The 24,883-nt window shown below is 65.0% G+C and overlaps 2 protein-coding genes across 3 annotated transcripts in view; one reads left to right on the top strand and one right to left on the bottom strand.

The window, feature by feature from the left end:
• Positions 1 to 11,272, bottom strand: part of TRIP4 (thyroid hormone receptor interactor 4) — a 33,963-nt gene extending 22,691 nt beyond the window's left edge. Inside the window, exons 1-7 of one of the 2 annotated variants that reach the window (XM_068144186.1) lie at positions 11,161 to 11,272; positions 10,132 to 10,298; positions 9,152 to 9,288; positions 7,252 to 7,482; positions 5,481 to 5,559; positions 2,284 to 2,413; positions 1,248 to 1,460 (exon numbers count right to left, since the gene is read on the bottom strand). In XM_068144186.1, the coding sequence (XP_068000287.1) occupies positions 1,248 to 1,460; positions 2,284 to 2,413; positions 5,481 to 5,559; positions 7,252 to 7,482; positions 9,152 to 9,288; positions 10,132 to 10,298; positions 11,161 to 11,246 (1,043 nt within the window). In that variant the 5' untranslated portion in view covers positions 11,247 to 11,272. The remainder of the gene's footprint in view (positions 1 to 1,247; positions 1,461 to 2,283; positions 2,414 to 5,480; positions 5,560 to 7,251; positions 7,483 to 9,151; positions 9,289 to 10,131; positions 10,299 to 11,160) is intronic. The other variant, XM_068144187.1, reaches the window with a different exon arrangement.
• Positions 11,273 to 17,267: 5,995 nt separating this feature from the next.
• On the top strand, positions 17,268 to 24,863 carry PCLAF (PCNA clamp associated factor). The gene is made up of 4 exons (XM_068144378.1): positions 17,268 to 17,486; positions 17,558 to 17,638; positions 17,726 to 17,873; positions 24,643 to 24,863. The coding sequence occupies exons 1-4, from the start codon at positions 17,444 to 17,446 to the stop codon at positions 24,704 to 24,706; spliced, it is 336 nt and encodes a 111-aa protein (XP_068000479.1). The 5' UTR covers positions 17,268 to 17,443; the 3' UTR covers positions 24,707 to 24,863.
• The last annotated feature ends 20 nt before the right edge of the window (positions 24,864 to 24,883 follow it).

Genomic DNA, 24,883 nt, shown 5'->3' with positions numbered 1-24,883 from the left:
TCTGGGAGACCTCTGAGGGGGGCAGGAATCAGGCTTGGGACAGGGAGCCAGCAACGGGCACAGGCAGCCCAGAAGTCCTTGGCCTTCTGGGCTGCCAGTGCCCATTGCCAGAGGTAGAGGGAGAGGATCCAGAGGTGGAAGAGGTGGAAGCCTCCTGCCTGGAGGTGTTTGCAGCCAGGCTGGCTGTGGCTGTGAGCAACCTGCTGTGGTGTGAGGTGTCCCTGCTCATGGCAGGGTGGTTGGAGCTGGCTGAGCCTTGAGGTCCCTTCCAGCCCTGCCAGCTCTGTGACGGGTTCCTGCAGGCCTGGGATCAGACCCTGCCTGGGAAGTGAGGAGCTTGCTCAGCCCTCAGCAGGAGGAGGAACTTCTACACTGGGAGGGTCCCAGAGGCCTGGAGCAGGCTGCCCAGAGAGGTTGTGGAGTCTCCCTCTGTGGGGACTTCCCAGCCCTGGCTGGATGTGTTCCTGTGTGCCCTGTGCTGGATTCTCTGCCCCTGCTCTGGCAGGGGGCTTGGACTGGAGCATCTCTTTGGGTCCCTTCAAACCCCTGACATCCTGTGAGCCTGTGCTCCAGCCCACTGTCCCCAGCCAACCTTCACCCTCCAAGGCACAAGGTGACACCCAGCTGGCAACAGGCAGCACCAGCTGAGCCAGGAGAGCCAGGTCTGCAGCTGCTCTGTGCCACCTGCTCCTAACCCAAACCTCTAGTTCTGGCAAGAGGTTGCAGGGCATGCAAGAGCCTCAGCCCAAGCTCTGCTCACCCTCCTGGCGCAGTCTTGCACCACACTTTCAACTTGGAGCAGGTTGTGCTGGATTCTCTGCTCCTGCTGTGGCAGGGGCTTGGACTGGCAGCTCTCCAGGGGTCCCTTCCAGCCCTGCCAGCTCTGTGATGGGTTCCTGCAGGCCTGGGATCAGACCCTGCCTGGGATCAGACCCTGCCTGGGCAGTGAGGAGCTTGCTCAGACTTCAGCATGAGGAGGAACTTCTGCCCTGTGAGGGTCCCAGAGGCCTGGAGCAGGCTGCCCAGAGAGGTTGTGGAGTCTCCCAGCCCTGTCTGGATGTGTTCCTGTGTGCCCTGTGCTGGATTCTCTGCTCTGCTCTGGCAGGGGCTTGGACTGGGAGCTCTCCAGAGGTCCCTTGCAGCCCCTAACCTCCTGCGGGCTGCGATGATTCCATGCCACCAGCCGGCGTCCTGGCGGCCCAGGCGCCCCCCAAGGCCTGCGCTTGCCCAGCTCCCCGCTCACTCACCGGCTGTGGTAGCGCTGGGGGGCGCTGTCCTCCAGCACCCGCCGCCCGGCGAAGTCCAGGCTGAGGGTGGTGGTGCGGCGGGCGGCGTGGCGCAGCTCCCGCAGCTCCTGCTCCCGCCGCCGCAGCGCCTCCCGCTCCCGCCCCGACAGCCACTGGTTGGAGTCGGCGGCGAAGTAATCGCACTCATCGTCAATGACCCGGGTGCGGCGCACGCTGCCGGCACAGCCCCGCGGCGGGACGGGGCGGGACGGGACGGGACGGGGCGGCCATCAGCGCCGGGGCACGGGCACGGCCCTGCCCCCTGCCCGCCCCTGCCCCACGGCCCCCTCCTGCCCCACGCCTCCCCCCTGCCCCACGGCCCCTCCTGCCCCACGGCCCCCTCCTGCCCCACACCTCCCACTGCCCCATGCCTCCCTCCTGCCCCACACCTCCCACTGCCCCATGCCTCCCTCCTGCCCCACACCTCCCACTGCCCCATGCCTCCCTCCTGCCCCACACCTCCCCCCTGACCCCCCCTGCCCCATGCCTCCCCCTGCCCTACAGCCCCCTCCTGCCTCCCCCTGCCTGCCTCTGCCCCATGCCTCCCCCTGCCTCCTGCCTGCCCCTGCCTCACGCCTCCCCTCTGCCTCCCCCTGCCCCCTGCCTCCCCCCTGCCGCCTCCTGCCCCACACCTCCCTGCTCTCTGCCTGCCCCACACCTCCCTCCTGCCTCCCCCTGCTCTCTGCCTGCCCCACACCTCCCTCCTGCCGCCTCCTGCCCCACACCTCCCTCCTCTCTGCCTGCCCCACACCTCCCTCCTGCCTCCCCCTGCTCTCTGCCTGCCCCACACCTCCCTCCTGCCTCCCCCTGCTCTGCCTGCAGAGCTGCCCTGGCCCTGCCCAGGATGTGAGGCCAGGCAGGCAGCACCCAGCCCAGGGGCTGACTGCTTCCACCACTGCTCAGGTGTCTGCAGGCACAGCTCAGGTGTTAGGAGGAGGTCTGGAAGGTTGCTGTGAGCCTGGCAGGGCCCTGATGCTCTTTCACAAGAGCTCCTCACCTTGTCCTGTCAAACTCCAGCAGCTTGTCCTTGTGCTTCACAGCCTGCTCCAGGCCTGCCTTCAGCCTTGCTTCCTCCCCAGGCAGCAGCTCTTTGCTCCTGGCATCCAAGTTCCCTGAGCCCTCAGCACCTGAGAGGGGAAATCCAAATCCCAGCTCCACACTCAGCTGTTCACAGCCCAGCCCTGGGGAGCCTGGCTGCAAGAAATGTCCCCCAAGCCAGGGGGTACCCAGGAACCAACAGCAGCATTCCACAGCCAGATCAGCACCCTCCCACAGCAGGCCCAAGCTCCACTTTCCCCTCCAGCTCCTGTCCCTGAGGCCTTCCCCCAAAGAGCAGGAAGCAGTGAAATTCCAGAGAGACCACAGCCAGGTAGTGCTCAGAGAGAAGCTCACAGCCCACAGGAGGTTAGGGGTTGGGAGGGACCTCTGGAGAGCTCCCAGTCCAAGCCCCTGCCAGAGCAGGAGCAGAGAATCCAGCACAGGGCACACAGGAACACATCCAGACAGGGCTGGGAGACTCCACAACCTCTCTGGGCAGCCTGCTCCAGGCCTCTGGGACCCTCACAGTGCAGAAGTTGCTCCTCAGAGCTGGGTCTTGGATTCTCCTTCACCCTTACCCTAACAGTCTGGGGCAGCCCACACCACTTCCATCACCAAGCAGAGGCCTTGAGCCCCCTCCCAAGAGCCTCAGCGTTGTCACCTCCCCAGAGAGGCTCTTGCTCACACCAGAGGGCTGGCAGTGGCCAGCAGGCAGAGAAGCATCCAGCCTGCTGCTGGCCAGGCCTCCTGCAGAGGAGATCCTCCCCCAGGACCCTGCAGCCCAGCTGCTGTCAGGCATGGCGACAGCAACCTCCAGGAGCCACCACCCACAGGGAGCTGGGCCCAGGACAACCTCCTGAGGCTCAACAAGGCCAAGGGCAAGGTCCTGCAGCTGGGGCAGGGCAATCCCAGGCACTGCTAGAGGCTGGGCAGGGACTGGCTGGAGAGCAGCCCTGGAGAAAAGGCCTTGGGGGTGCTGGGGGAGGAGAAGCTCCACAGGAGCCAGCAGGGAGCACTTGCAGCCCAGAGAGCCAAGCAGAGCCTGGGCTGCAGCCAGAGAAGTGTGGCCAGCAGGGCCAGGGAGGGGATTCTGCCCCTCTGCTCCACTCTGCTGAGACCACAGCTGCAGCTCTGGGGCCACTTCTGGAGCCTCTGTGGCAGGAAGGCTCTGGAGGGGCTGGAAGGTGTCCAGAGAAGGGCCCCGAGGAGGAGCAGAGGGCTGGAGCTGCTCTGCTCTGGAGACAGCCTGAGAGAGTTGGGGTTGTGCAGGCTGGAGAGGAGAAGGCTCCCAGGAGAGCTGCTGGTGGCCTTCCAGGAGCTGCAGGGGGCTGCAGGAAAGCTGGGGAGGGACTTTGGAGGGTGTGAGGGAGGGATAGGGGTCTGGGAGACCTCTGATTGGGGCAGGAATCAGGCCTGGGACAGGGAGCCAGCAATGGGCACTGGCAGCCCAGAAGGCCAGTGAGCTGCCCAGAAGGCCAAGGGCAGCCCAGAAGGCCAAGGGCAGCCCAGAAGGCCAAGGGCAGCCCAGAAGGCCAAGGGCAGCCCAGAAGGCCAAGGGCAGCCCAGAAGGCCAAGGGCAGCCCAGAAGGCCAAGGGCAGCCCAGAAGGCCAAGAGCAGCCCAGAAGGCCAAGGGCAGCCCAGAAGGCCAAGGGCAGCTCAGCTGCCAGTGCCCATTGCCAGAGGTGGAGGGAGAGGATCCAGAGGTGGAAGCCTCCTGCCTGAAGGTGTTTGCAGCCAGGCTGGCTGTGGCTGTGAGCAACCTGCTGTGGTGTGAGGTGTCCCTGCCCATGGCAGGGGGTTGGAGCTGGCTGAGCCCTGAGGTCCCTTCCAGCCCTGCCAGCTCTGTGGTTCTCTGATTCTCTCTCTTCCCCTTCCAGGCAAGGGGCCAAGCCTCCAAGCCAAAGGGCACACAAAGGTCTGAGCAAACCCACAGTGGAACAGCCTCCCCTGAGCTTCAGAGAAGCCACCACTCAGGGGAGCACCTTAGGGTGTCACCAAGGAGCCCTGGGGTTGATGCTCCTCAGTTCTTCCCCCCAGGACCAAGCTCTCTGCACCTTCTGGCCAGCACCTGCACCACAGCAAGAGCTGGCAGGGGCAGAACTGAAGAGGAGGCAAAGGGGAGGCTGAAGCACAGCAGGATCTCTGAGGGCAAGATCCCAGGCCCACTGTGATCAGCTGCTGCCCCCAAGGACCTCCTAACAGCTCTGAAGAGAGCCCAGAGCAGAGCCAGCCCCAGCCCTTCAGCAGAGTGCTCTGCCCAGCCAGGACCCCTGGGTGAGCCTGGCTGCTTTTCAGCTACAGCCACCCAGCCCCACCATGCCCTGGGGCTCTGCTGGGGGGCTGCCTGACACTGCCTCCTGCTTTCCTTGCCTCTGTCAGACAACAAGAGCATCAGAGAACACCCAGCACCAGCTGCAGCAGCTCTGCAGAGCCAGCCCAGCACCTCAGCTTCCACAGCACCCACTCCAGGTAAGGCAGGGAGCTCTCCAGGGGACACCAAAGTGCCCTTCTGGCCAAGAATTCAGCGAAGGGCATCCTGGGGGGCAGCAAGAAGCCTGTGGCCAGCAGCTGGAGGGAGGCTCCCCTCCAGATCTGCTCTGCCCTGGTGAAGCCACAGCTGGAATGTTGTGCCCAGGTCTGGGCTCCCCTGCTCAAGATGGGCAGGGACCTGCTGGAGAGGGGACAGCAAAGGGCTGCAGAGCTGCTGAGGGCTCTGGGACAGCTCTGTGGGGAGAGTTGGAGCTGTTTAGGCTGGAGAGGAGCAGCCTGAGGGGGATCTGATCAGTGCTGATCAATACTTCAGGGGTGAGTGTCAGCAGGATGGGGCCAGGCTTTGTTCAGTGGTGCCCAGGGACAGGACAAGGGGCAGTGGGCACAGAGTGGAACAGCAGAAGTTCATCTGAACAGGAGGAGGAACTTCTGTAAGTGCAGGGTGCTGAGCCCTGGGGCAGGCTGCCCAGAGAGGAGGTGGAGTCTCCATCCTTGGAGTCATTCAGACCCTGCCTGGATGTGCTCTGGGTGCCCTGCCCTAGGGGCTGCTGCCCTGGCAGAGGGCTTGGGCTGGCTGAGCTGCACAGGTCCTTCCCAACCCCTGCCCTCTGGGGGTCTGTAAGCAGTGGGACTGATCCCCCCCCAGCTGTGCCACTGCTGCTGACCTGCCATGAGCTTCTTGAGCAGCTTCTGGCTCCTGTTGGAGTCGCGCTGGAGGATGTCCTGCTCCTCTTTAGTGCACACCTGAGGGAGAAGCAGCAAAGCAGCTCTGAAGAAGGGCACCCCAGGCCTCAGCAGCTTCAGAGAAGTGGCCAACAAGCTGCTCAGAATGGCCAAGGCAGCTCACAGCTCCTTCCCTCTGTGGCTGCCCCCACAGGGAGGAGCCCAAAAGCTCAACCCCTACTAAAAGCAATCCAGGAGGAAGGTGCAGCCTGGGCCTTCTGGGCTCTGAGAGTCACAAACTGCTCAGGGGACCCCCAGAGGAGGAGGAAGGCTCAGAACCTCCTGAGCAGCTGACCAACACTTCACATGGAGGTCCTCTCTTTTGGTTGGCCACTTGCAGCTAAACAGACCTCTAAACCCCCCTCAGTCCCAGAGCCACCCAGCATCAGAATATGAGGGGTGAGAAGGGACCTCTGAAGCTCATCAACTCCAACCCCCTGCCAGAGCAGGACCACCCAGGTCAGCTCACACAGGAATGCTCCCAAACAGGGCTGGAGCAGAGCAGACCCCAGGGCCAGGCTCCAGAGGAGCAGAGCAGACCCCAGGGCCAGGGCAGGCTCCAGAGGAGCAGAGCAGACCCCAGGGCCAGGCTCCAGAGGAGCAGAGCAGACCCCAGGGCCAGGCTCCAGAGGAGCAGAGCAGACCCCAGGGCCAGGCCAGGCTCCAGAGGAGCAGAGCAGACCCCAGGGCCAGGCCAGGCTCCAGAGGAGCAGAGCAGACCCCAGGGCCAGGCCAGGCTCCAGAGGAGCAGAGCAGACCCCAGGGCCAGGCCAGGCTCCAGAGGAGCAGAGCAGACCCCAGGGCCAGGCCAGGCTCCAGAGGAGCAGAGCAGACCCCAGGGCCAGGCCAGGCTCCAGAGGAGCAGAGCAGACCCCAGGGCCAGGCCAGGCTCCAGAGGAGCAGAGCAGACCCCAGGGCCAGGCCAGGCTCCAGAGGAGCAGAGCAGACCCCAGGGCCAGGCCAGGCTCCAGAGGAGCAGAGCAGACCCCAGGGCCAGGCCAGGCTCCAGAGGAGCAGAGCAGACCCCAGGGCCAGGCCAGGCTCCAGAGGAGCAGAGCAGACCCCAGGGCAGGCTCCAGAGGAGCAGAGCAGACCCCAGGGCCAGGGCAGGCTCCAGAGGAGCAGAGCAGACCCCAGGGCCAGGCCAGGCTGTTTCCTGACCATGTCAGGAGCCTGGAGAGCTGTGGAGCTGCAGCTGGGCTGGCAGGGTGAGGGCAGGGCGAGGGCAGGAGGCAGGGCGAGGGCAGGAGGCAGGGCGGGGGCAGGAGGCAGGGCGGGGGCAGGAGGCAGGGCGGGGGCAGGAGGCAGGGCGGGGGCAGGAGGCAGGGCGGGGGCAGGAGGCAGGGCGGGGCAAGGGTGGGGGGGCAAGGGCAGGGGGAGGGCACCGGGGGGAGGGCAGCAGGGGGAGGGCAGCAGGGGGAGGGCAGGCAGGGGGAGGGCAGGCAGGGGGAGGGCAGCAGGGGGAGGGCAGCAGGGGGAGGGCAGGCAGGGGGAGGGCAGGAGGCAGGGCGAGGGCAGGAGGCAGGGCGAGGGCAGGAGGCAGGGCGAGGGCAGGAGGCAGGGCGAGGGCGAGGGCAGCAGAGGGAGGGCGAGGGCAGCAGAGGGAGGGCGAGGGCAGCAGAGGGAGGGCGAGGGCAGCAGAGGGAGGGCGAGGGCAGCAGAGGGAGGGCGAGGGCAGCAGAGGGAGGGCAGGGCAGGGGCGGGGGTACCCACCAGGGCGCCGCAGGTGAGGCAGGGCCCGGAGCCCTCCTGCTGGCAGACGATGCGGCCGCAGAGCAGGCAGTTGTTGAGCAGCCTGTGGCGCTGGGCCAGGCACTCGCAGGGGTGCCTGCCGGGGAGCAGCACTGCCAGCCTGTCCTGGCCCTCCCTGCTGTACAGGCTGACGAACTTGGCCTTCCTCTTGGAGCCGCCGGCGCCGCCCGGCCCCGCGCCGCTCTCCTGCGCCTGCCGGACCGACGGACGGACAGACAGACAGAGAGGTGGCGCTGCAGCAGAGAGCCAGCACCCACCCCAGGGCAGGGCCAGGCAGCCGGCAGGGCAGTCACACACTCACAGAACAGCAGGGCTTGCAAGGCAGCCCAGAGAGCAGCCAGCCCAAGCCCCTGCCAGGGCAGGGCACCCAGGGCAGGGGCACCCAGGAGCACAGCCTGGGGGGGTTGGAAGCTCTCCAGAGAGACTTTTCCCTCCAGCTCCTGTCCCTGAGGCCTTCTCCCAAAGAGCAGGAAGCAGTGAAATACCAGAGAGACCACAGCCAGGTAGTGCTCAGAGAGAAGCTCACAGCCCACAGGAGGTTAGGGGTTGGGAGGGACCTCTGGAGAGCTCCCAGTCCAAGCCCTGCCAGAGCAGGAGCAGAGAATCCAGCACAGGGCACAGAGAATCCAGCACAGGGCACAGGAACACATCCAGACAGGGCTGGGAAGGCTCCAGAGCAGACTCCACAACCTCTCTGGGCAGCCTGCTCCAGGCCTTCTGCACCCTCACACTGACAAAGCTTTCCCTCCTGTTCCCCTGGCACCTCCTCTGCTCCCCTTGTGCTGTCCTTGGCCACCCCTGAGCAGAGCCTGGCTCCAGCCTCCCCACACTGCCCTGCACATCTTTCTCAGCAGCAATGAGGTCACCCCTCAGGCTCCCCTGCTCCAAGTCCCAGCCCCCTCAGCCTGCCCTCACAGGGAGATGTTCCACTCCCACACCCCAGGCCAACAGAAGGACAAGCTTAGGTCTGCCAGACAAGGTCCAAGCAACCCAAACAAAGCAAGGCCACAAAGACATTGCTGAGCCAGCTGCTGGTTGCTGGGACTGCTCAGGGCTGTGTGCCAGGATGCTGCCAGCCCTCCAGACCTGCAGGGACAGCTCAGGGTGTTCAACAGCTTCACACAGCAGCTCAGCTCCTCCCAGAGAGCTTTTTTTTACTCAGAGTTATTCACGGAATGGTTGAGGTTGGAAGGGACCTTCCAGCCTACTGCAGACACAAGCACACACAATCACAGACCTGCTTGGGCTGGGGAAGGCCTCCAGGCTCAGCCAGGCCAAGCCTCAGCCCAGCCCCACCATGGCCACCACACCATGGCCCCAGCTGCCATGGCCACAGGGCTTTGCAGCACCTCCAGCCATGGGGACTCCACCACCTCCCTGGGCAGCCTCTGCCAGCCCCTGACCACTCTGCCACCAAAGGAATTCTTCCTCCTCTCCAACCTAAGCCTCCCCTGGCACAGTTCCAGGCCAGTTCCTCTCCTGCTCTCCCCTGAGCCTAGGGAGCAGAGCCCAAGCCCAGCTGCCTGCAGCCTCCTCTCAGGGAGCTGCAGAGAGCAATGAGGTCTCCCTCAGCCTCCTCTGCTCCACACCAACCCCCCCAGCTCCCTCAGCTGCTCCTCCCCAGCCCTCTTCTCCAGCCCCTTCCCCAGCTCTGCTGCCCTTCTCTGCCCTGCTCCAGCCTCTCAGTGTCCTGCTGGCAGTGAGGAGCCAGACCTGCAGCCAGCACTCAAGCTGCAGCTTCGTTGCCCTCATCCTGCTATTATTCACCCCACAGACACAGTGGGGGTTGCAGCAGGGCTCATCTGAGCCCAGCCTCCCCCTCAGTGCCAGAGAGCTCGCTGAGGGAGGACCCCACACTCACCTTGGCCAGGTCAAGGGGGGTCTTCACGTCCTCAGCCTGGGGCCCGGGCTCAGCGTGCGCAGGCAGCTCCTGCTTGTTGCGCCCTTTGCGCTTGGCCTTCCTCGCCTGCTCCGCTGCCCGAGGAGCCTCTGCTGCCTCTGCAAGGGAGGGGGCACAGACAGCCTCACAAACAGCCCCTGGGGCATGGAGAGGGCTGTATGCTGTCACAGCCAGCAGAAAGAGAGCCAGGCACGGGCACACGTGGCACTGAGCGTCCACATCGCCAGAGGAAGGAGCCAGGCTGAGGCTGTGAAGGAAGCAGACAGCAAAGGCTTCCAAAGAAAGCAGCCCTGAGGAAAAGGACTTGAGGGTACTGCTGGGGGAGAAGCTGGCCAGGAGCAGGCAGTGGGAGCCTGCAGCACAGGAGGCCAAGGGCAGCCTGGGCTGCATCCAAAGCAGTGTGGCCAGAAATGGAGAGAGAGGATCCTGCCCCTCTGCTCTGTGAGACATCACCTGGAGGGCTTCATCCAGCTCTGGAGCCCTCAGCACAGGAGGCTCCAGAGGAGGCCATGAAAATGCTCAGGGGCTTGGAGCAGCTCTGCTCTGAGGCCAGGCTGAGGGAACTGGGGATGTTCAGCCTGGAGAGAATAAGGCTCCAGGCAGACCTTAGAGCAGCTTTCCAGTGCCTGAAGTGCTACAAGCAGGCTGCAGAGAGACTGCTCCCAAAGGCCTGCAGGGACAGCACATGGGGCAATGGCTTCAAACCAGAGCAGAGCAGATTGAGATTGGAGGTGAGGAACAAGTTGTGCCCCAGGAGGCTGCTGGAACACTGCAGCAGGCTGCCCAGGGAGGGGGTTGAGGCTCCAAGCCCTGGAGGTGTTCAGGGTGGGGCTGGACAGGGCTGTGAGCAACCTGACTGCAGAGGGGGTTGGACTGGATGACCTCTGTAGGTGCCTCCCGACCCAGGGCACTGTGTGCCCCTCCCTGCCCAGAGCACTGACCCTCCTTGTGGCAGCAGGCAGGCAGGGGCTGTGGGGGCAGCTGGGAGGCCTGGCGCCAGCGGGCCAGCAGCTCCTCCAGGAAGAGACTCTTGCTGCCCTGGGCGCCCTGCAGCAGGTCCAACACGTACTCCCGGATCTCCTCCTCGTCCCTGATGGACAGGATGTACCTGCAGGGGGGAGGCAAAGGGGTGAGAGGGCTTTGGCTGGGAGGAAAGCAAGGCTCTCATCACACAGGCAGGTCTGGCCTCCCCTGACAGGGCTCCGTGTGGGCAGGAAGGGGGCCAGGAGCCAGCTTTGGAGACAGACACTTGGGGAAGCCACCTAAGGGACTGGAGGTAACAAAGGGAGTCAGGGATTGACCCCAGAGCTCAGCCAGCTCCAGCCCCTGCCATGCCCAGGGACACCTCCCACCAGCACAGGCTGCTCAGGGCCTCATCCAGCCTGGCCCTCAGCACCTCCAGGCAGGAGGCAGCCACAGCCTCCCTGGGCAACCTGTGCCAGTCTCTCCCCAGCCTCACTGACAACAATTTCTTCCTCCTCTCCACTCTCAGTCTCCCCTCTCCCAGCTCAAAGCCATTGGCCCTCAGCCTGTCCCTCCCAGCCCTTCTCCAGAGTCCCTCCCCAGCTCTCCTGCAGCCCTTCAGCTCCTGGGAGGCTGCTCTGAGCTCTGCCTGCGGCCTTCTCTTCTCCAGGCTGCACAGCCCCAACTCTCCCAGCCTGGCCCCACAGGGGAGGCTCTGCAGCCTCTGCTCATCCTGGTGGCCTCCTCTCTGCCCCTTGTCCTCTTGCTACAAAGCTATGTCAAAAACCCCACTCCCTCTGCAATGGGGGGAGGGGGAGGGGGAGGGGGAGGGGGAGGGGAGGGAAGGGAAGGGAAGGGAAGGGAAGGGAAGGGAAGGGAAGGGAAGGGAAGGGAAGGGAAGGGAAGGGAAGGGAAGGGAAGGGAAGGGAAGGGAAGGGGTCGCTGGGCCCCGGCGGAGGCTCTGCAGTGCGGGACACCCAGGGAGGGTCTCGCTGGACCCCGCTCACCTCACCACCTCCTCGCCCACGTCCAGCCCGAAGTCTCCGCGCAGGTGCTGCACGCACCAGGCCAGCAGCGCTGCGGGCGCCGCCATCTTGCCGCGGGGGAAGGCAAAGGGCTGCGCACCGCCCCCGCGCGCTCCGCCGCGCTGCGCTCCCCCCGGCCCCGCGGCCCCGCACCGCCGTTCCGGGCCCCGCGCCGTCCCGCGCCGCCCCGCCGGGAGCTCGCACACCGCCCCGGGGCTCAGAGCCAGCGGCACGGGCCCTGTCGTTGCTTGGCTGCTGAGGACTCCGGCTTGGGGGCTTGGGTGCTGGGGTGCTGTGGGGCGCCTGCTTAGGTGCTTGGGTGCTTTGGTGCTTGGGTGCTGAGGACGCCGGCTTGGGTGCTTGGGTGCTGAGGATGCCGGCTTGGGTGCTTGGGTGCTGAGGATGCCGGCTTGGGTGCTTGGGTGCTGAGGATGCCGGCTTGGGGGCTTGGGTGCTGAGGATGCTGGCTTGGGGGCTTGGGTGCTGAGGATGCCGGCTTGGGGGCTTGGGTGCTGAGGATGCTGGCTTGGGGGCTTGGGTGCTGAGGATGCCGGCTTGGGGGCTTGGGTGCTGAGGACGCCGGCTTGGGTGCTTGGGTGCTGTGGGGCGCCGAATTGGGGGCTTGGGTGCTGAGGACGCCGGCTTGGGTGCTGAGAGTGCTTGGGTGCTGAGAGTGCTTGGGTGCTGAGGACGCCGGCTTGGGTGCTGAGAGTGCTTGGGTGCTGAGAGTGCTTGGGTGCTGAGAGTGCTTGGGTGCTGAGGATGCCGGCTTGGGTGCTTGGGTGCTGAGGATGCTGGCTTGGGGGCTTGGGTGCTGAGGATGCTGGCTTGGGGGCTTGGGTGCTGAGGATGCCGGCTTGGGGGCTTGGGTGCTGAGGACGGGGGCTTGGGGGCTTGGGTGCTGAGGATGCCGGCTTGGGGGCTTGGGTGCTGAGGACGCCGGCTTGGGTGCTTGGGGACTTGGGTGCTGAGGATGCCCGCTTGGGTGCTTGGGTGCTGAGGACTCGGCTTGGGTGCTGTGGGGCACTGGCAGCCGCCCCTGCCTCCTCCGAGAGCTGCCCACAGGCCGAGTGCGACCCGGGCGAGGAACTGCCCCGAGCTGCCTTCTGCCCAGCCTGGGGGGAAGGGGCAAGGGCTCAGAACCATGGAACCACAGAAACATTCTGGCTGGAAAAGACCCTCAGGATCACCAAGTGCAACCCAGAACCCTGCTCTGCAGAGTTACCCCTAAACCATGCATAGACTCACAGAGCTGGCAGGGCTGGGAGGGACCTCAAGGCTCAGCCAGCTCCAACCCCCTGCCATGGGCAGGGACACCTCACACCACAGCAGGTTGCTCACAGCCACAGCCAGCCTGGCTGCAAACACCTCCAGGCAGGAGGCTTCCACCTCTTCCACCTCTGGCAATGGGCACTGGCAGCCCAGAAGGCCAAGGGCAGCTGAGCTGCCCTTGGCCTTCTGGGCTGCCAGTGCCCATTGCTGGTTCCCTGCCCCAAGCCTGATTCCTGCACCGCTCAGAGGTGTCCCAGACCCCTATCCCTCCCTGACACCCTCCAAAGTCCCTCCCCAGCTTCCCAGGAGGGACTCCCAGGAGACCTTCTTGTGGTCTGCCAGGATCTGAATGGGGCTCAGCTGCCCTTGGCCTTCTGGGCTGCCAGTGCCCATTGCCAGAGGTGGAGGGAGAGGATCCTGCCCCTCTGCTCTGGGGGGTCAGGGAGGGGTAGGACTGGGGGAGATGGAGCAGCACTAGAAGTGAGGAGATTCAGCTTGGCTGTGAGGAAGAAGTTGTTGCCCATGAGGGTGGTGAGAGCCTGGCACAGGCTGCCCAGGGAGGTGGTGGAAGCCTCCTGCCTGGAGGTGTTTGCAGCCAGGCTGGCTGTGGCTGTGAGCAACCTGCTGTGGTGTGAGGTGTCCCTGCCCGTGGCAGGGGGTTGGAGCTGGCTGGGGTCCCTTCCAGCCCTGCCAGCTCTGTGATTCTATAACAACTTAACACTTCTGTGCCAACCAGGAGGAACAGAGCAGGGAGGGAACAGCCTGGGTGCCAAATGCCTCTCGAGCACAGCGGGGGAGGGAGTCTGGAGCAGAGCCATTAAGCCGAAGAGGCAACACATGAATCACTCAGAGGTGCTGCCACACCGGTGGGGAGCGCTGCTGCTGTGTTCCAGAGGCTTTGGGCGGGCTCTCATGCTCCGGGCAGGGCAGGCAGCCGACAGGGAGGCCCCGTGGGCGCCCATGGCCGCTCTGGCTCCGGCAGATGGGGGCTGGTTACGGCGCTGCTCCCGGCCGGCGCTTGCCGTGCTCTGGGGAAACTGAGGCACGGCTGTGGGGCCTTGACACTGCCCCCAACGGTAACTTTGCCTCAGCAGCTCAGCTGGAAGCCAGTGGAAGCTGTTATTCACAAGCAAAACTGCGCTCTGCGATGGAATGCAATGAACCTCCTTCTGAAGGGAGGCTGCAGCCGGGTGGGGGTTGGTCTCTTCTCCCAGGCACCCAGCACCAGAACAAGAGGACACAGTCTCAAGCTGTGCCAGGGGAGGTTTAGGCTGGAGGGGAGGAGAAAGTTCTTCCCAGAGAGAGTAATTGGCCACTGGGATGTGTGATTCTATGACATCCATTACAATGCCACCAAGTGGTGGGGGTAAGACAATTAGTCCTAAGAACTCATTTACATAGTCCAGCCCCAAAATGCCTGCCCAAAGCCATCAGGTGGTCACAAGTGGGGGTCTCAGGATGAAGTAAGTAGTCTTCCTCACAGCTGTGCTTTTCACCTTGCACCTCTGAGCTGGTCTGGCTGCTTGTCCTTCCATCGTCTTCTTGCCAGGTGTCACAGCCCCTGCCCTTGAACAGATTCCTCCCTTTATGTGGTAGCTGATAAGGAGCTATTTTATCAAGCCTACCTCCTGAGGAGCTGCTCTCAGGCCCTGCTAGTTCTCAGTGTAAAATAGTTTACCAAACATCCACAAGGTCAAACAGCTACAGAGTTAGAGCCTAAAAACTGTTTTGCTATTGTATGCTGCTATACAAAGTTATCTGCCACTCCTTAGTCTGATAGCTGTAGCTAACACCTAGCCTCATACTAACACCTGGGCTAGTGCATGTGTTCCTTTATCAGAGAATCATGGGATCCATAAGGTTGGAAAACACCTCAGAGATCATCCAACCTCTCACCCAACACCTCCTGGCAACTAAGCTGTGGCTCCAAGTGCACATCCAAGCCTTTTCTGAACACCTCCAGGGACAGGGACTCCACCACCTCCCTGGGCAGCACATCCCAATGACAAATCTCTGTGAAGAATTTCTTCCTCACCTCCAGCCTAAACCTCCCCTGGCACAGCTTGAGCCTGTGTCCTCTTGTTCTGGTGTTGTTCTGGGAGTGCTGGTGGGCAGCAAGGCCTGCATGGGACAGCAATGTGCCCTGGGGCCCAAGAAGGCCAAGGGGGTCCTGGGGGGCACTCAGCAGAGTGTGGCCAGCAGGGCCAGGGAGGTTCTCCTCCCCCTCTGCTCTGCCCTGCTGAGACCTCCCCTGGAATATTGCATCCAGCTCTGGGCTCCCCAGCTCAGGAGGGACAGGGAGCTGCTGGAGAGAGTCCAAGGGAGGGCTCCAAGGATGCTGCAGGGCCTGGAGCAGTGCTGGTGAGGAGAGGCTGAGAGCCCTGGGGCTGTGCAGTGTGGAGAGGAGAAGGCTGAGAGGGATCTGATCAATGTCTCTCACTAGCTGAGGGCTGGGGGTCAGGAAGGAAGGGACAGGGACAGCCTCTGCTCACTGTGCCCTGGGATAGGCCAAGGAGCAGGGGATGGAAACTGCAGCACAGGAGGTTCCAGCTCAGCAGGAGGAGGAACTTCTGCCCTGTGAGGGTCCCAGAGGCCTGGAGCAGGCTGCCCAGAGAGGTTGTGGAGTCTCCCAGCCCTGGCTGGATGTGTTCCTGTGTGCCCTGTGCTGGATTCTCTGCTCCTGCTCTGGCAGGGCTTGGACTGGGAGCTCTCCAGAGGTCCCTTCCAACCCCTAACCTCCTGTGGGCTGTGATCTCACAGGTGCCAGGCACCACAGCACACGGGGGATGGCCAATTCCACCTTCATTTGAAGTAAGCCAGCACTAAAAGCCACATCAGGATGAACACCAAGATCAAGAGGGAGCAGCAGCCATTGGAAAGGAAGGAATATGTCCTGGACCAGCACTGCTGAGGCGTTGGGCAGCCTGGAGTGGCAGATGTGGCTTCTTAGGAGAAACACCTCTGCCATGGGAAACCTCTCCAGCAGCTGCCAGCTCCTCAGCTGCCCATGCAGCTCACCTCCTGTTGACATGAGGCCACAAAGCAGCCTCCCACCTGTGACTGTGATGCAGTTTGTCATAACACAACCTTCTGCTGGAGCTGGGGGAACCCATCCCCCTCCCTGCACACTGCTCAGCTCCTTCCTCTTGCACATCAGACAGAGCTCCAGGCACAGCCCAGAGGCAGGAGGTCACCGGTGGTCCTGTCCCAGCACTGCCAGTGGCTGCACTCCATGCTGGGCTGGGCTCCTCAGCTGCCTCGGTGTCCCTCCCGGGCCTTACTCCCTGCCAGTCTAGGCCTTGTTCCTGGGAAGCTAGGCTTTGCTCCCTGGGGAGATGGACCTTGCTCCTGGCAGCCTGGCCCTTGTTCCTCAGAACCTGGCCCTTACTCCCTGGCAACCCAGCCCTTCCTCCTCAGGGAGCTGGCCCTTGCTCCCTAGCAACCCAGCCCTTGTTCCTCAGGGACCTGTGATACCCGCTGGCACTGCCTGTCCATCCAAGTGCCCAGCCCTGCAGTGGGTTCGATCCAGGAGCAGATCCTGCTGGAAAACACTGCAAAGAAGCAGAATTTCTTGGCCAGAGCAGTTGTGGCAGGCTGAGCTCACACCGCGGCCGCCAGCCCCTGCGGTGAGGGGCACGGCAGGGAGGGAGCAGCGGGCAGGCTGCTGCCATGGAGGGGACACTCGTGTGGCACCTTCCTGAGGGCAGCTCCGGGACCGAAAGGCTGAGCAGCCTGGGGAGGACAGCCTCGAGTCGCCTGTGTGTACGGGACGGGGATGCCCTGAGCGGGGCAGGCCCAGGGGACCCCGGCTGAGGCAAGGGGGAGAGGAGGAACCGCGCTGAACAGAGCGGCGCTGAGGGGACCGAGCCCCGGCGGGAGCGGCGCTGGGAGGGGACCGAGCCCCGGCGGGAGCGGCGCTGGGAGGGAACCGAGCCCGGTGGGAGCGGCGCTGGGAGGGGACCGAGCCCCGGTGGGAGCGGCGCTGGGAGGGGACCGAGCCCCGGCGGGAGCGGCGCTGGGAGGGAACCGAGCCCGGTGGGAGCGGCGCTGGGAGGGGACCGAGCCCCGGTGGGAGCGGCGCTGGGAGGGGACCGAGCCCCGGTGGGAGCTGCGCTGAGCGGGGACCGAGCCCGGTGGGAGTGGCGCTGGGAGGGGACCGAGCCCCGGTGGGAGCTGCGCTGAGCGGGGACCGAGCCCCGGCGGGAGCGGCGCTGGGAGGGGACCGAGCCCGGTGGGAGCGGCGCTGGGAGGAGACCGAGCCCCGGTGGGAGCGGCGCTGAGCGGGGACCGAGCCCCGGCGGGAGCGGCGCTGGGAGGGGACCGAGCCCCGGTGGGAGCGGCGCTGAGCGGGGACCGAGCCCCGGCGGGAGCGGCGCTGGGAGGGGACCGAGCCCGGTGGGAGCGGCGCTGGGAGGAGACCGAGCCCCGGTGGGAGCTGCGCTGGGAGGGGACCGAGCCCCGGTGGGAGCGGCGCTGAGCGGGGACCGAGCCCCGGTGGGAGCGGCGCTGGGAGGAGACCGAGCCCGGTGGGAGCGGCGCTGGGAGGGGACCGAGCCCCGGTGGGAGCGGCGCTGGGAGGGGACCGAGCCCGGTGGGAGCGGCGCTGGGAGGGGACCGAGCCCCGGTGGGAGCGGCGCTGGGAGGAGACCGAGCCCCGGTGGGAGCGGCGCTGGGAGGAGACCGAGCCCCGGTGGGAGCGGCGCTGGGAGGGGACCGAGCCCGGTGGGAGCGGCGCTGGGAGGGGACCGAGCCCCGGTGGGAGCGGCGCTGGGAGGAGACCGAGCCCCGGTGGGAGCGGCGCTGGGAGGAGACCGAGCCCGGTGGGAGCGGCGCTGGGAGGGGACCGAGCCCCGGTGGGAGCGGCGCTGGGAGGGGACCGAGCCCCGGTGGGAGCGGCGCTGGGAGAGGACCGAGCCCCGTGGGAGCGGCGCTGAGAGGGGCCCCAGCCCCGGTGGGAGCGGCGCGGAAGGCTGGTGCCAGTTCGCCGGCCGGGATGGTGAGGACGAAGGTGGACAGCGGCAGGAGCTACCGCAAAGGTGCGGGACGGCCCGGGGCGGGGGGCCCGGGGAGGGGGTCCCCGCTCCGCTCACCGCTGCCCGCTCCGCAGTGCTGGTCTCCCGGGCTCCGCGGAAGGCGCTCCGGGGCTCCAGCGGCGTCAACGCGGGACCGTCGCCGGCTGCCAAGCGAGGTGAGAGCGGGGCGCGGCCGGGCCGCCCCCGGGCCCCCTCCTGCCCCCCGGGGCCCGCGGCGGGGCTGACGGCCGCGGTCCCCGCAGGCGCCGCTCCGCTCAACCCGGTGTGCGTCCGGCCCGTCCCCGCCTGGCAGAAGGGCATCAGCGAGTTCCTGCAGCGAGCACGGAGCGAGAGCCGGGAGCCCGACGGAGAGCGGGCGGCGAGCAGCGGGCTGCGGCCGGCCGCCAAGAGGTAGGGGTCACGGCCCCAGGGGTGGGTCGGGGGAAGCAGTCCCTGTTCTGTGCACACCCAGCCCCCATCTCCCAGCCCTCAGCCCCCCCATATCCCTGCTCTCAGCCCCCCATCTCCCAGCCCTCAGCCCCCCATCTCCCTGCCCTCAGCCCCCCATCTCCCTGCCCTCAGCCCCGTTTCTCAGCCCTCAACCCACCCTGAGCAGCCCTGGGGCTTTCTCAGGAGCATTGTTTAAGATCAAGCTCAGAAATGGGCAACAACGGTGGGAAAAGGGCTGGAGAAGAGGGCTGGGGAGGAGCAGCTGAGGGAGCTGGGAGGGGGTTGGTGCAGAGCAGAGGAGGCTGAGGGAGACCTCATTGCTCCCTCCAGCTCCCTGAGAGGAGGCTGCAGGGAGCTGGGGGTTGGTCTCCTCTTCAAGGAACTAGTTACAGGACAAGAGGAGATGGCCTCAAGTTGCCCCAGGGCAGGTTTAGGTTGGACATGAGAAGAAACTTCTTCCCTGAAAAGGTTCCCAAGGCCTGAGCCAGGCTGCCCAGGGAGGTGGCTGAATCCCCATCCCTGGAGGGGTTTCCAAGAGGCAGAGCTGTGGTGCTGAGGGTCTGGCTTCTCTGAGCCCCAGGCTTCTCTGAGAATGGGTGGAGTGGATGATCTGAAAGGTCTTTTCCACCTGAACCATCATTCTGTGCCTTGATGAGTCCAACCTTTAGCCTAGCAAACCTCTCAGCCTTGGCAACAGCACTGCAAGTCCCTGCAGGCTGAGCTGGGGCTCCAGGAGGGGCAGAGGTGTTGCAGCCTGAGGCTACCAGGCAGGGAAGGAGCAAAATGCAGCAGGAACAACTTGGGTACACTTGAGGAGTTCAGGAAGCTGACTGTAGCCTGGCTCTGGGGATGTGCTGCTAGGACTTAATAAAGGCTTTGCAGGATCCCAGGGTGTTAGGGGTTGGAAGGGACCTCCAGAGGTCCTTGAGTCCAACCCCCTGCCAGAGCAGGACCGGAGCAATCCAGCACAGAATCATCGAATCAGCCAGGTTGAAAGAGACCTCCAAGATCATCCAGACCAACCTCCCACCCACCCCCATCCAATCAACCAGACCATGGCACTGAGTGCCTCAGCCAGGCTCTTCTTGAAGGTGACTCCACCACCTCCCTGGGCAGCACATCCCAAGGGCCAATCTCTCTGTAAAGAACTTTCTCCTCCCCTCCAGCCTAAACCTCCCCTGGCACAGCTTGAGACTGTGTCCTCTTGTTCTGGTGCTGGGTGCCTGGGAGAAGAGACCAACCCCCACCTGGCTACAACCTCCCTTCAGGTAGTTGTAGACAGCAAGAAGGTCTCCCTTGAGCCTCCTCTTCTCCAGGCTAAGCAACCCCAGCTCCCTCAGCCTCTCCTCACAGGGCTGTGCTCCAGACCCCTCCCCAGCCTTGTTGCCCTTCTCTGGACACCTTCCAGTACCTCAACATCTCTCTGGAACTGAGGAGTTCAGAAGTGGACACAGGTCACACAGGAACACACCCAGAAGGGTCTTGAAAGTCTCCAGAGAAGGAGACTCCACAAGCTCTCTGGGCAGCCAGCTCCAGGGCTCTGTGACTCAGTGAAGAAGTTCCTTCTCCTGTGCCAGAGTTTCTATCCATTGACCTCATTAACCTTCACTGCACAAAGAGGGGAAAAAAGGCTTTCAGAAGCATGGCACAGAGCTGAGGCTGGTGGAGTGGAGCAGCTGAGGCTGGGGATGGAGCAGCTGAGGCTGGGGGTGTGGAGCAGGTGAGGCTGGGGATGGAGCAGGTGAGGCTGGGGATGGAGCAGCTGAGGCTGGGGGTGTGGAGCAGCTGAGGCTGGGGATGGAGCAGCTGAGGCTGGGGGTGTGGAGCAGCTGAGGCTGGGGATGGAGCAGCTGAGGCTGGGGGTGTGGAGCAGCTGAGGCTGGGGATGGAGCAGCTGAGGCTGGGGATGGAGCAGCTGAGGCTGGGGGTGTGGAGCAGCTGAGGCTGGGGATGGAGCAGCTGAGGCTGGGGGTGTGGAGCAGGTGAGGCTGGGGGTGTGGAGCAGCTGAGGCTGGGGGTGTGGAGCAGGTGAGGCTGGGGGATGTGGAGCAGGTGAGGCTGGGGGTGGAGCAGCTGAGGCTTGGGATGGAGCAGCTGAGGAGCAGCTGAGGCTGGGGATGGAGCAGCTGAGGCTGGGGGTGTGGAGCAGCTGAGGCTGGGGATGGAGCAGCTGAGGCTGGGGATGGAGCAGCTGAGGCAGGGGATGGAGCAGGTGAGGCTGGGGGTGTGGAGCAGGTCAGGCTGGGGGTGTGGAGCAGCTGAGGCTGGGGATGGAGCAGCTGAGGCTGGGGGTGTGGAGCAGCTGAGGCTGGGGATGGAGCAGCTGAGGCTGGGGATGGAGCAGCTGAGGCTGGGGATGGAGCAGCTGAGGCAGGGGATGGAGCAGGTGAGGCTGGGGGTGTGGAGCAGGTCAGGCTGGGAGTGTGGAGCAGGTGAGGCTGGGGATGGAGCAGCTGAGGCTGGGGGTGTGGAGCAGCTGAGGCTGGGGATGGAGCAGCTGAGGCTGGGGGTGTGGAGCAGCTGAGGCTGGGGATGGAGCAGCTGAGGCTGGGGGTGTGGAGCAGGTCAGGCTGGGGGTGTGGAGCAGGTGAGGCGGGGGGTGGAGCAGCTGAGGCTGGGGATGGAGCAGCTGAGGCTGGGGGTGTGGAGCAGCTGAGGCTGGGGATGGAGCAGCTGAGGCAGGGGATGGAGCAGGTGAGGCTGGGGGTGTGGAGCAGCTGAGGCTGGGGATGGAGCAGCTGAGGCTGGGGGTGTGGAGCAGCTGAGGCTGGGGATGGAGCAGCTGAGGCTGGGGGTGTGGAGCAGCTGAGGCTGGGGGTGGAGCAGGTGAGGCTGGGGGTGTGGAGCAGGTGAGGCTGGGGGTGTGGAGCAGCTGAGGCTGGGGATGGAGCAGCTGAGGCAGGGGATGGAGCAGGTGAGGCTGGGGGTGTGGAGCAGCTGAGGCTGGGGATGGAGCAGCTGAGGCTGGGGGTGTGGAGCAGCTGAGGCTGGGGATGGAGCAGCTGAGGCTGGGGGTGTGGAGCAGCTGAGGCTGGGGATGGAGCAGCTGAGGCTGGGGGTGTGGAGCAGCTGAGGCTGGGGATGGAGCAGCTGAGGCAGGGGATGGAGCAGGTGAGGCTGGGGGTGTGGAGCAGGTCAGGCTGGGGGTGTGGAGCAGCTGAGGCTGGGGATGGAGCAGCTGAGGCTGGGGGTGTGGAGCAGCTGAGGCTGGGGGTGTGGAGCAGCTGAGGCTGGGGATGGAGCAGCTGAGGCTGGGGGTGTGGAGCAGCTGAGGCTGGGGGTGTGGAGCAGGTGAGGCTGGGGATGGAGCAGCTGAGGCTGGGGGTGTGGAGCAGCTGAGGCTGGGGGTGTGGAGCAGGTGAGGCTGGGGATGGAGCAGCTGAGGCTGGGGGTGTGGAGCAGCTGAGGCTGGGGATGGAGCAGCTGAGGCTGGGGGTGTGGAGCAGCTGAGGCTGGGGGTGTGGAGCAGCTGAGGCTGGGGATGGAGCAGCTGAGGCTGGGGGTGTGGAGCAGCTGAGGCTGGGGATGGAGCAGCTGAGGCTGGGGATGGAGCAGCTGAGGCTGGGGATGGAGCAGCTGAGGCAGGGGATGGAGCAGGTGAGGCTGGGGGTGTGGAGCAGGTCAGGCTGGGAGTGTGGAGCAGGTGAGGCTGGGGATGGAGCAGCTGAGGCTGGGGGTGTGGAGCAGCTGAGGCTGGGGATGGAGCAGCTGAGGCTGGGGGTGTGGAGCAGCTGAGGCTGGGGATGGAGCAGCTGAGGCTGGGGGTGTGGAGCAGGTCAGGCTGGGGGTGTGGAGCAGGTGAGGCGGGGGGTGGAGCAGCTGAGGCTGGGGATGGAGCAGCTGAGGCTGGGGGTGTGGAGCAGCTGAGGCTGGGGGTGTGGAGCAGCTGAGGCTGGGGGTGTGGAGCAGCTGAGGCTGGGGGTGGAGCAGGTGAGGCTGGGGGTGTGGAGCAGGTGAGGCTGGGGGTGTGGAGCAGCTGAGGCTGGGGATGGAGCAGCTGAGGCAGGGGATGGAGCAGGTGAGGCTGGGGGTGTGGAGCAGCTGAGGCTGGGGATGGAGCAGCTGAGGCTGGGGGTGTGGAGCAGCTGAGGCTGGGGATGGAGCAGCTGAGGCTGGGGGTGTGGAGCAGCTGAGGCTGGGGATGGAGCAGCTGAGGCTGGGGGTGTGGAGCAGCTGAGGCTGGGGATGGAGCAGCTGAGGCTGGGGGTGTGGAGCAGCTGAGGCTGGGGATGGAGCAGCTGAGGCAGGGGATGGAGCAGGTGAGGCTGGGGGTGTGGAGCAGGTCAGGCTGGGGGTGTGGAGCAGCTGAGGCTGGGGATGGAGCAGCTGAGGCTGGGGGTGTGGAGCAGCTGAGGCTGGGGGTGTGGAGCAGCTGAGGCTGGGGATGGAGCAGCTGAGGCTGGGGGTGTGGAGCAGGTGAGGCTGGGGATGGAGCAGCTGAGGCTGGGGGTGTGGAGCAGCTGAGGCTGGGGGTGGAGCAGGTGAGGCTGGGGGTGTGGAGCAGGTGAGGCTGGGGATGGAGCAGCTGAGGCTGGGGGTGTGGAGCAGCTGAGGCTGGGGATGGAGCAGCTGAGGCTGGGGGTGTGGAGCAGCTGAGGCTGGGGATGGAGCAGCTGAGGCTGGGGATGGAGCAGCTGAGGCAGGGGATGGAGCAGGTGAGGCTGGGGGTGTGGAGCAGGTCAGGCTGGGGGTGTGGAGCAGCTGAGGCTGGGGATGGAGCAGGTGAGGCTGGGGGTGTGGAGCAGCTGAGGCTTGGGATGGAGCAGCTGAGGCTGGGGGTGTGGAGCAGGTGAGGCTGGGGATGGAGCAGCTGAGGCTGGGGGTGTGGAGCAGCTGAGGCTGGGGGTGTGGAGCAGCTGAGGCTGGGGATGGAGCAGCTGAGGCTGGGGGTGTGGAGCAGCTGAGGCTGGGGGTGTGGAGCAGGTGAGGCTGGGGATGGAGCAGCTGAGGCTGGGGGTGTGGAGCAGCTGAGGCTGGGGGTGTGGAGCAGGTGAGGCTGGGGATGGAGCAGCTGAGGCTGGGGGTGTGGAGCAGCTGAGGCTGGGGATGGAGCAGCTGAGGCTGGGGGTGTGGAGCAGCTGAGGCTGGGGGTGTGGAGCAGCTGAGGCTGGGGATGGAGCAGCTGAGGCTGGGGGTGTGGAGCAGCTGAGGCTGGGGATGGAGCAGCTGAGGCTGGGGATGGAGCAGCTGAGGCTGGGGATGGAGCAGCTGAGGCAGGGGATGGAGCAGGTGAGGCTGGGGGTGTGGAGCAGGTCAGGCTGGGAGTGTGGAGCAGGTGAGGCTGGGGATGGAGCAGCTGAGGCTGGGGGTGTGGAGCAGCTGAGGCTGGGGATGGAGCAGCTGAGGCTGGGGGTGTGGAGCAGGTGAGGCTGGGGGATGTGGAGCAGGTGAGGCTGGGGGTGGAGCAGGTGAGGCTTGGGATGGAGCAGCTGAGGCTGGGGGTGTGGAGCAGCTGAGGCTGGGGGTGTGGAGCAGCTGAGGCTGGGGATGGAGCAGCTGAGGCTGGGGGTGTGGAGCAGGTGAGGCTGGGGGATGTGGAGCAGGTGAGGCTGGGGGTGGAGCAGCTGAGGCTTGGGATGGAGCAGCTGAGGCTGGGAGTGTGGAGCAGGTGAGGCTGGGGATGGAGCAGCTGAGGCTGGGGGTCTGGAGCAGCTGAGGCTGGGGATGGAGCAGCTGAGGCTGGGGGTGTGGAGCAGCTGAGGCTGGGGATGGAGCAGCTGAGGCTGGGGGTGTGGAGCAGCTGAGGCTGGGGATGGAGCAGCTGAGGCTGGGGGTGTGGAGCAGCTGAGGCTGGGGGTGTGGAGCAGCTGAGGCTGGGGGTGTGGAGCAGGTGAGGCAGTAGGGGGTCTCCCCTCCCTCACTGTGCACAACTCCCTCCTGTGCTCAGCACTGCTTAGGCCACACCTTGAGTCCTGTGTCCAGTTCTGGGCCCCTCAGTTTAAGAAGGACATTGAGAGACTTGAAGGTGTCCAGAGAAGGGCAACAAGGCTGGGGAGAGGCCTTGAGCACAGCCCTGTGAGGAGAGGCTGAGGGAGCTGGCGTTGCTTAGCCTGGAGAAGAGGAGGCTCAGGGGAGACCTCATTGCCCTCTACAACTACCTGAAGGGAGGTTGTAGCCAGGAGGGGGTTGGTCTCTTCTCCCAGGCAAGCAGCACCAGAACAAGAGGACACAGTCTCAAGCTGTGCCAGGGGAGGTTTAAGCTGGAGGTGAGGAGAAAGTTCTTCCCAGAGAGAGTTGTTAGCCATTGGGATGTGCTGCCCAGGAGGTGGTGGAGTCCCCATCCCTGGAGGTGTTCAAGGGGGGATTGGATGTGGCACTTGGTGCCATGGTCTAGTCATGAGGTCTGTGGTGACAGCTTGGACTTGGTGATCCTTGAGGTCTCTTCCACCCTTGGTGATACTGTGACAATACTGTGATATTGTGAAGCCATGGCCCTCAGCACCACAGCTCTGCCTCTTGGGAACCCCTCTGGGGATGGGGATTCAGCCACCCCCCTGGGCAGCCTGGCTCAGGGCTTGGGAACCCTTGCAGTGAAGGAGTTTCTGCTCATGTCCAACCTAAACCTGCCCTGGTGCAGCCTGAGGCCACTTCCTCTCCTCCTATCGCTTGTTAGCAGGGAGAGCAGACCAACCCCACCTGGCTCCAGCTTCCTTGCAGGGAGCTGCAGGGATCCAGAGGCCTCTCCTCGGAGCTGGACTGAGTCCTGCTGACTTGCTGATGCTTTTCACAGAGCTTGCCCCCTGCCAGCTGCTCCTGCAGAAGATGAGGACTCTCCTGGAGAGGAGTGGAGGTGATGAGCCCCTGCTGCGTGGCTGCTCTGCTCCGGCTGGGGATTCTCTCTGCACTTTTTAACGCTTGGTGATAGCTTTGTCCTCAGAGGAGGAGTGTGAGACACTGCCAGGAGGTGGTGGTGAAAGGAAAAACACTTCTGGAAGCTCAAAGTTCAATAAAAGCCACTGCTTGTGTTTTTA

This window comes from Melanerpes formicivorus, unplaced genomic scaffold (genome assembly GCF_026170545.1).
Source record: "Melanerpes formicivorus ecotype bairdi unplaced genomic scaffold, bMelFor1.0.p_v2 SCAF_10, whole genome shotgun sequence".
NCBI classification, from domain to species: Eukaryota; Metazoa; Chordata; class Aves; order Piciformes; family Picidae; genus Melanerpes; species Melanerpes formicivorus.
This window is presented reverse-complemented; position numbering and strand designations above follow the sequence as displayed.

Excerpts from the sequence above, each read along its gene's own strand:
- PCLAF (XM_068144378.1), top strand. The coding sequence starts at position 17,444 with ATGGTGAGGACGAAGGTGGACAGCGGCAGGAGCTACCGCAAAG. Across the intron at positions 17,487-17,557 it reads CGGCAGGAGCTACCGCAAAG|TGCTGGTCTCCCGGGCTCCG; the intron begins GTGCGGGACGGC and ends CCCGCTCCGCAG. Across the intron at positions 17,874-24,642 it reads CTGCGGCCGGCCGCCAAGAG|AGCTTGCCCCCTGCCAGCTG; the intron begins GTAGGGGTCACG and ends TGCTTTTCACAG.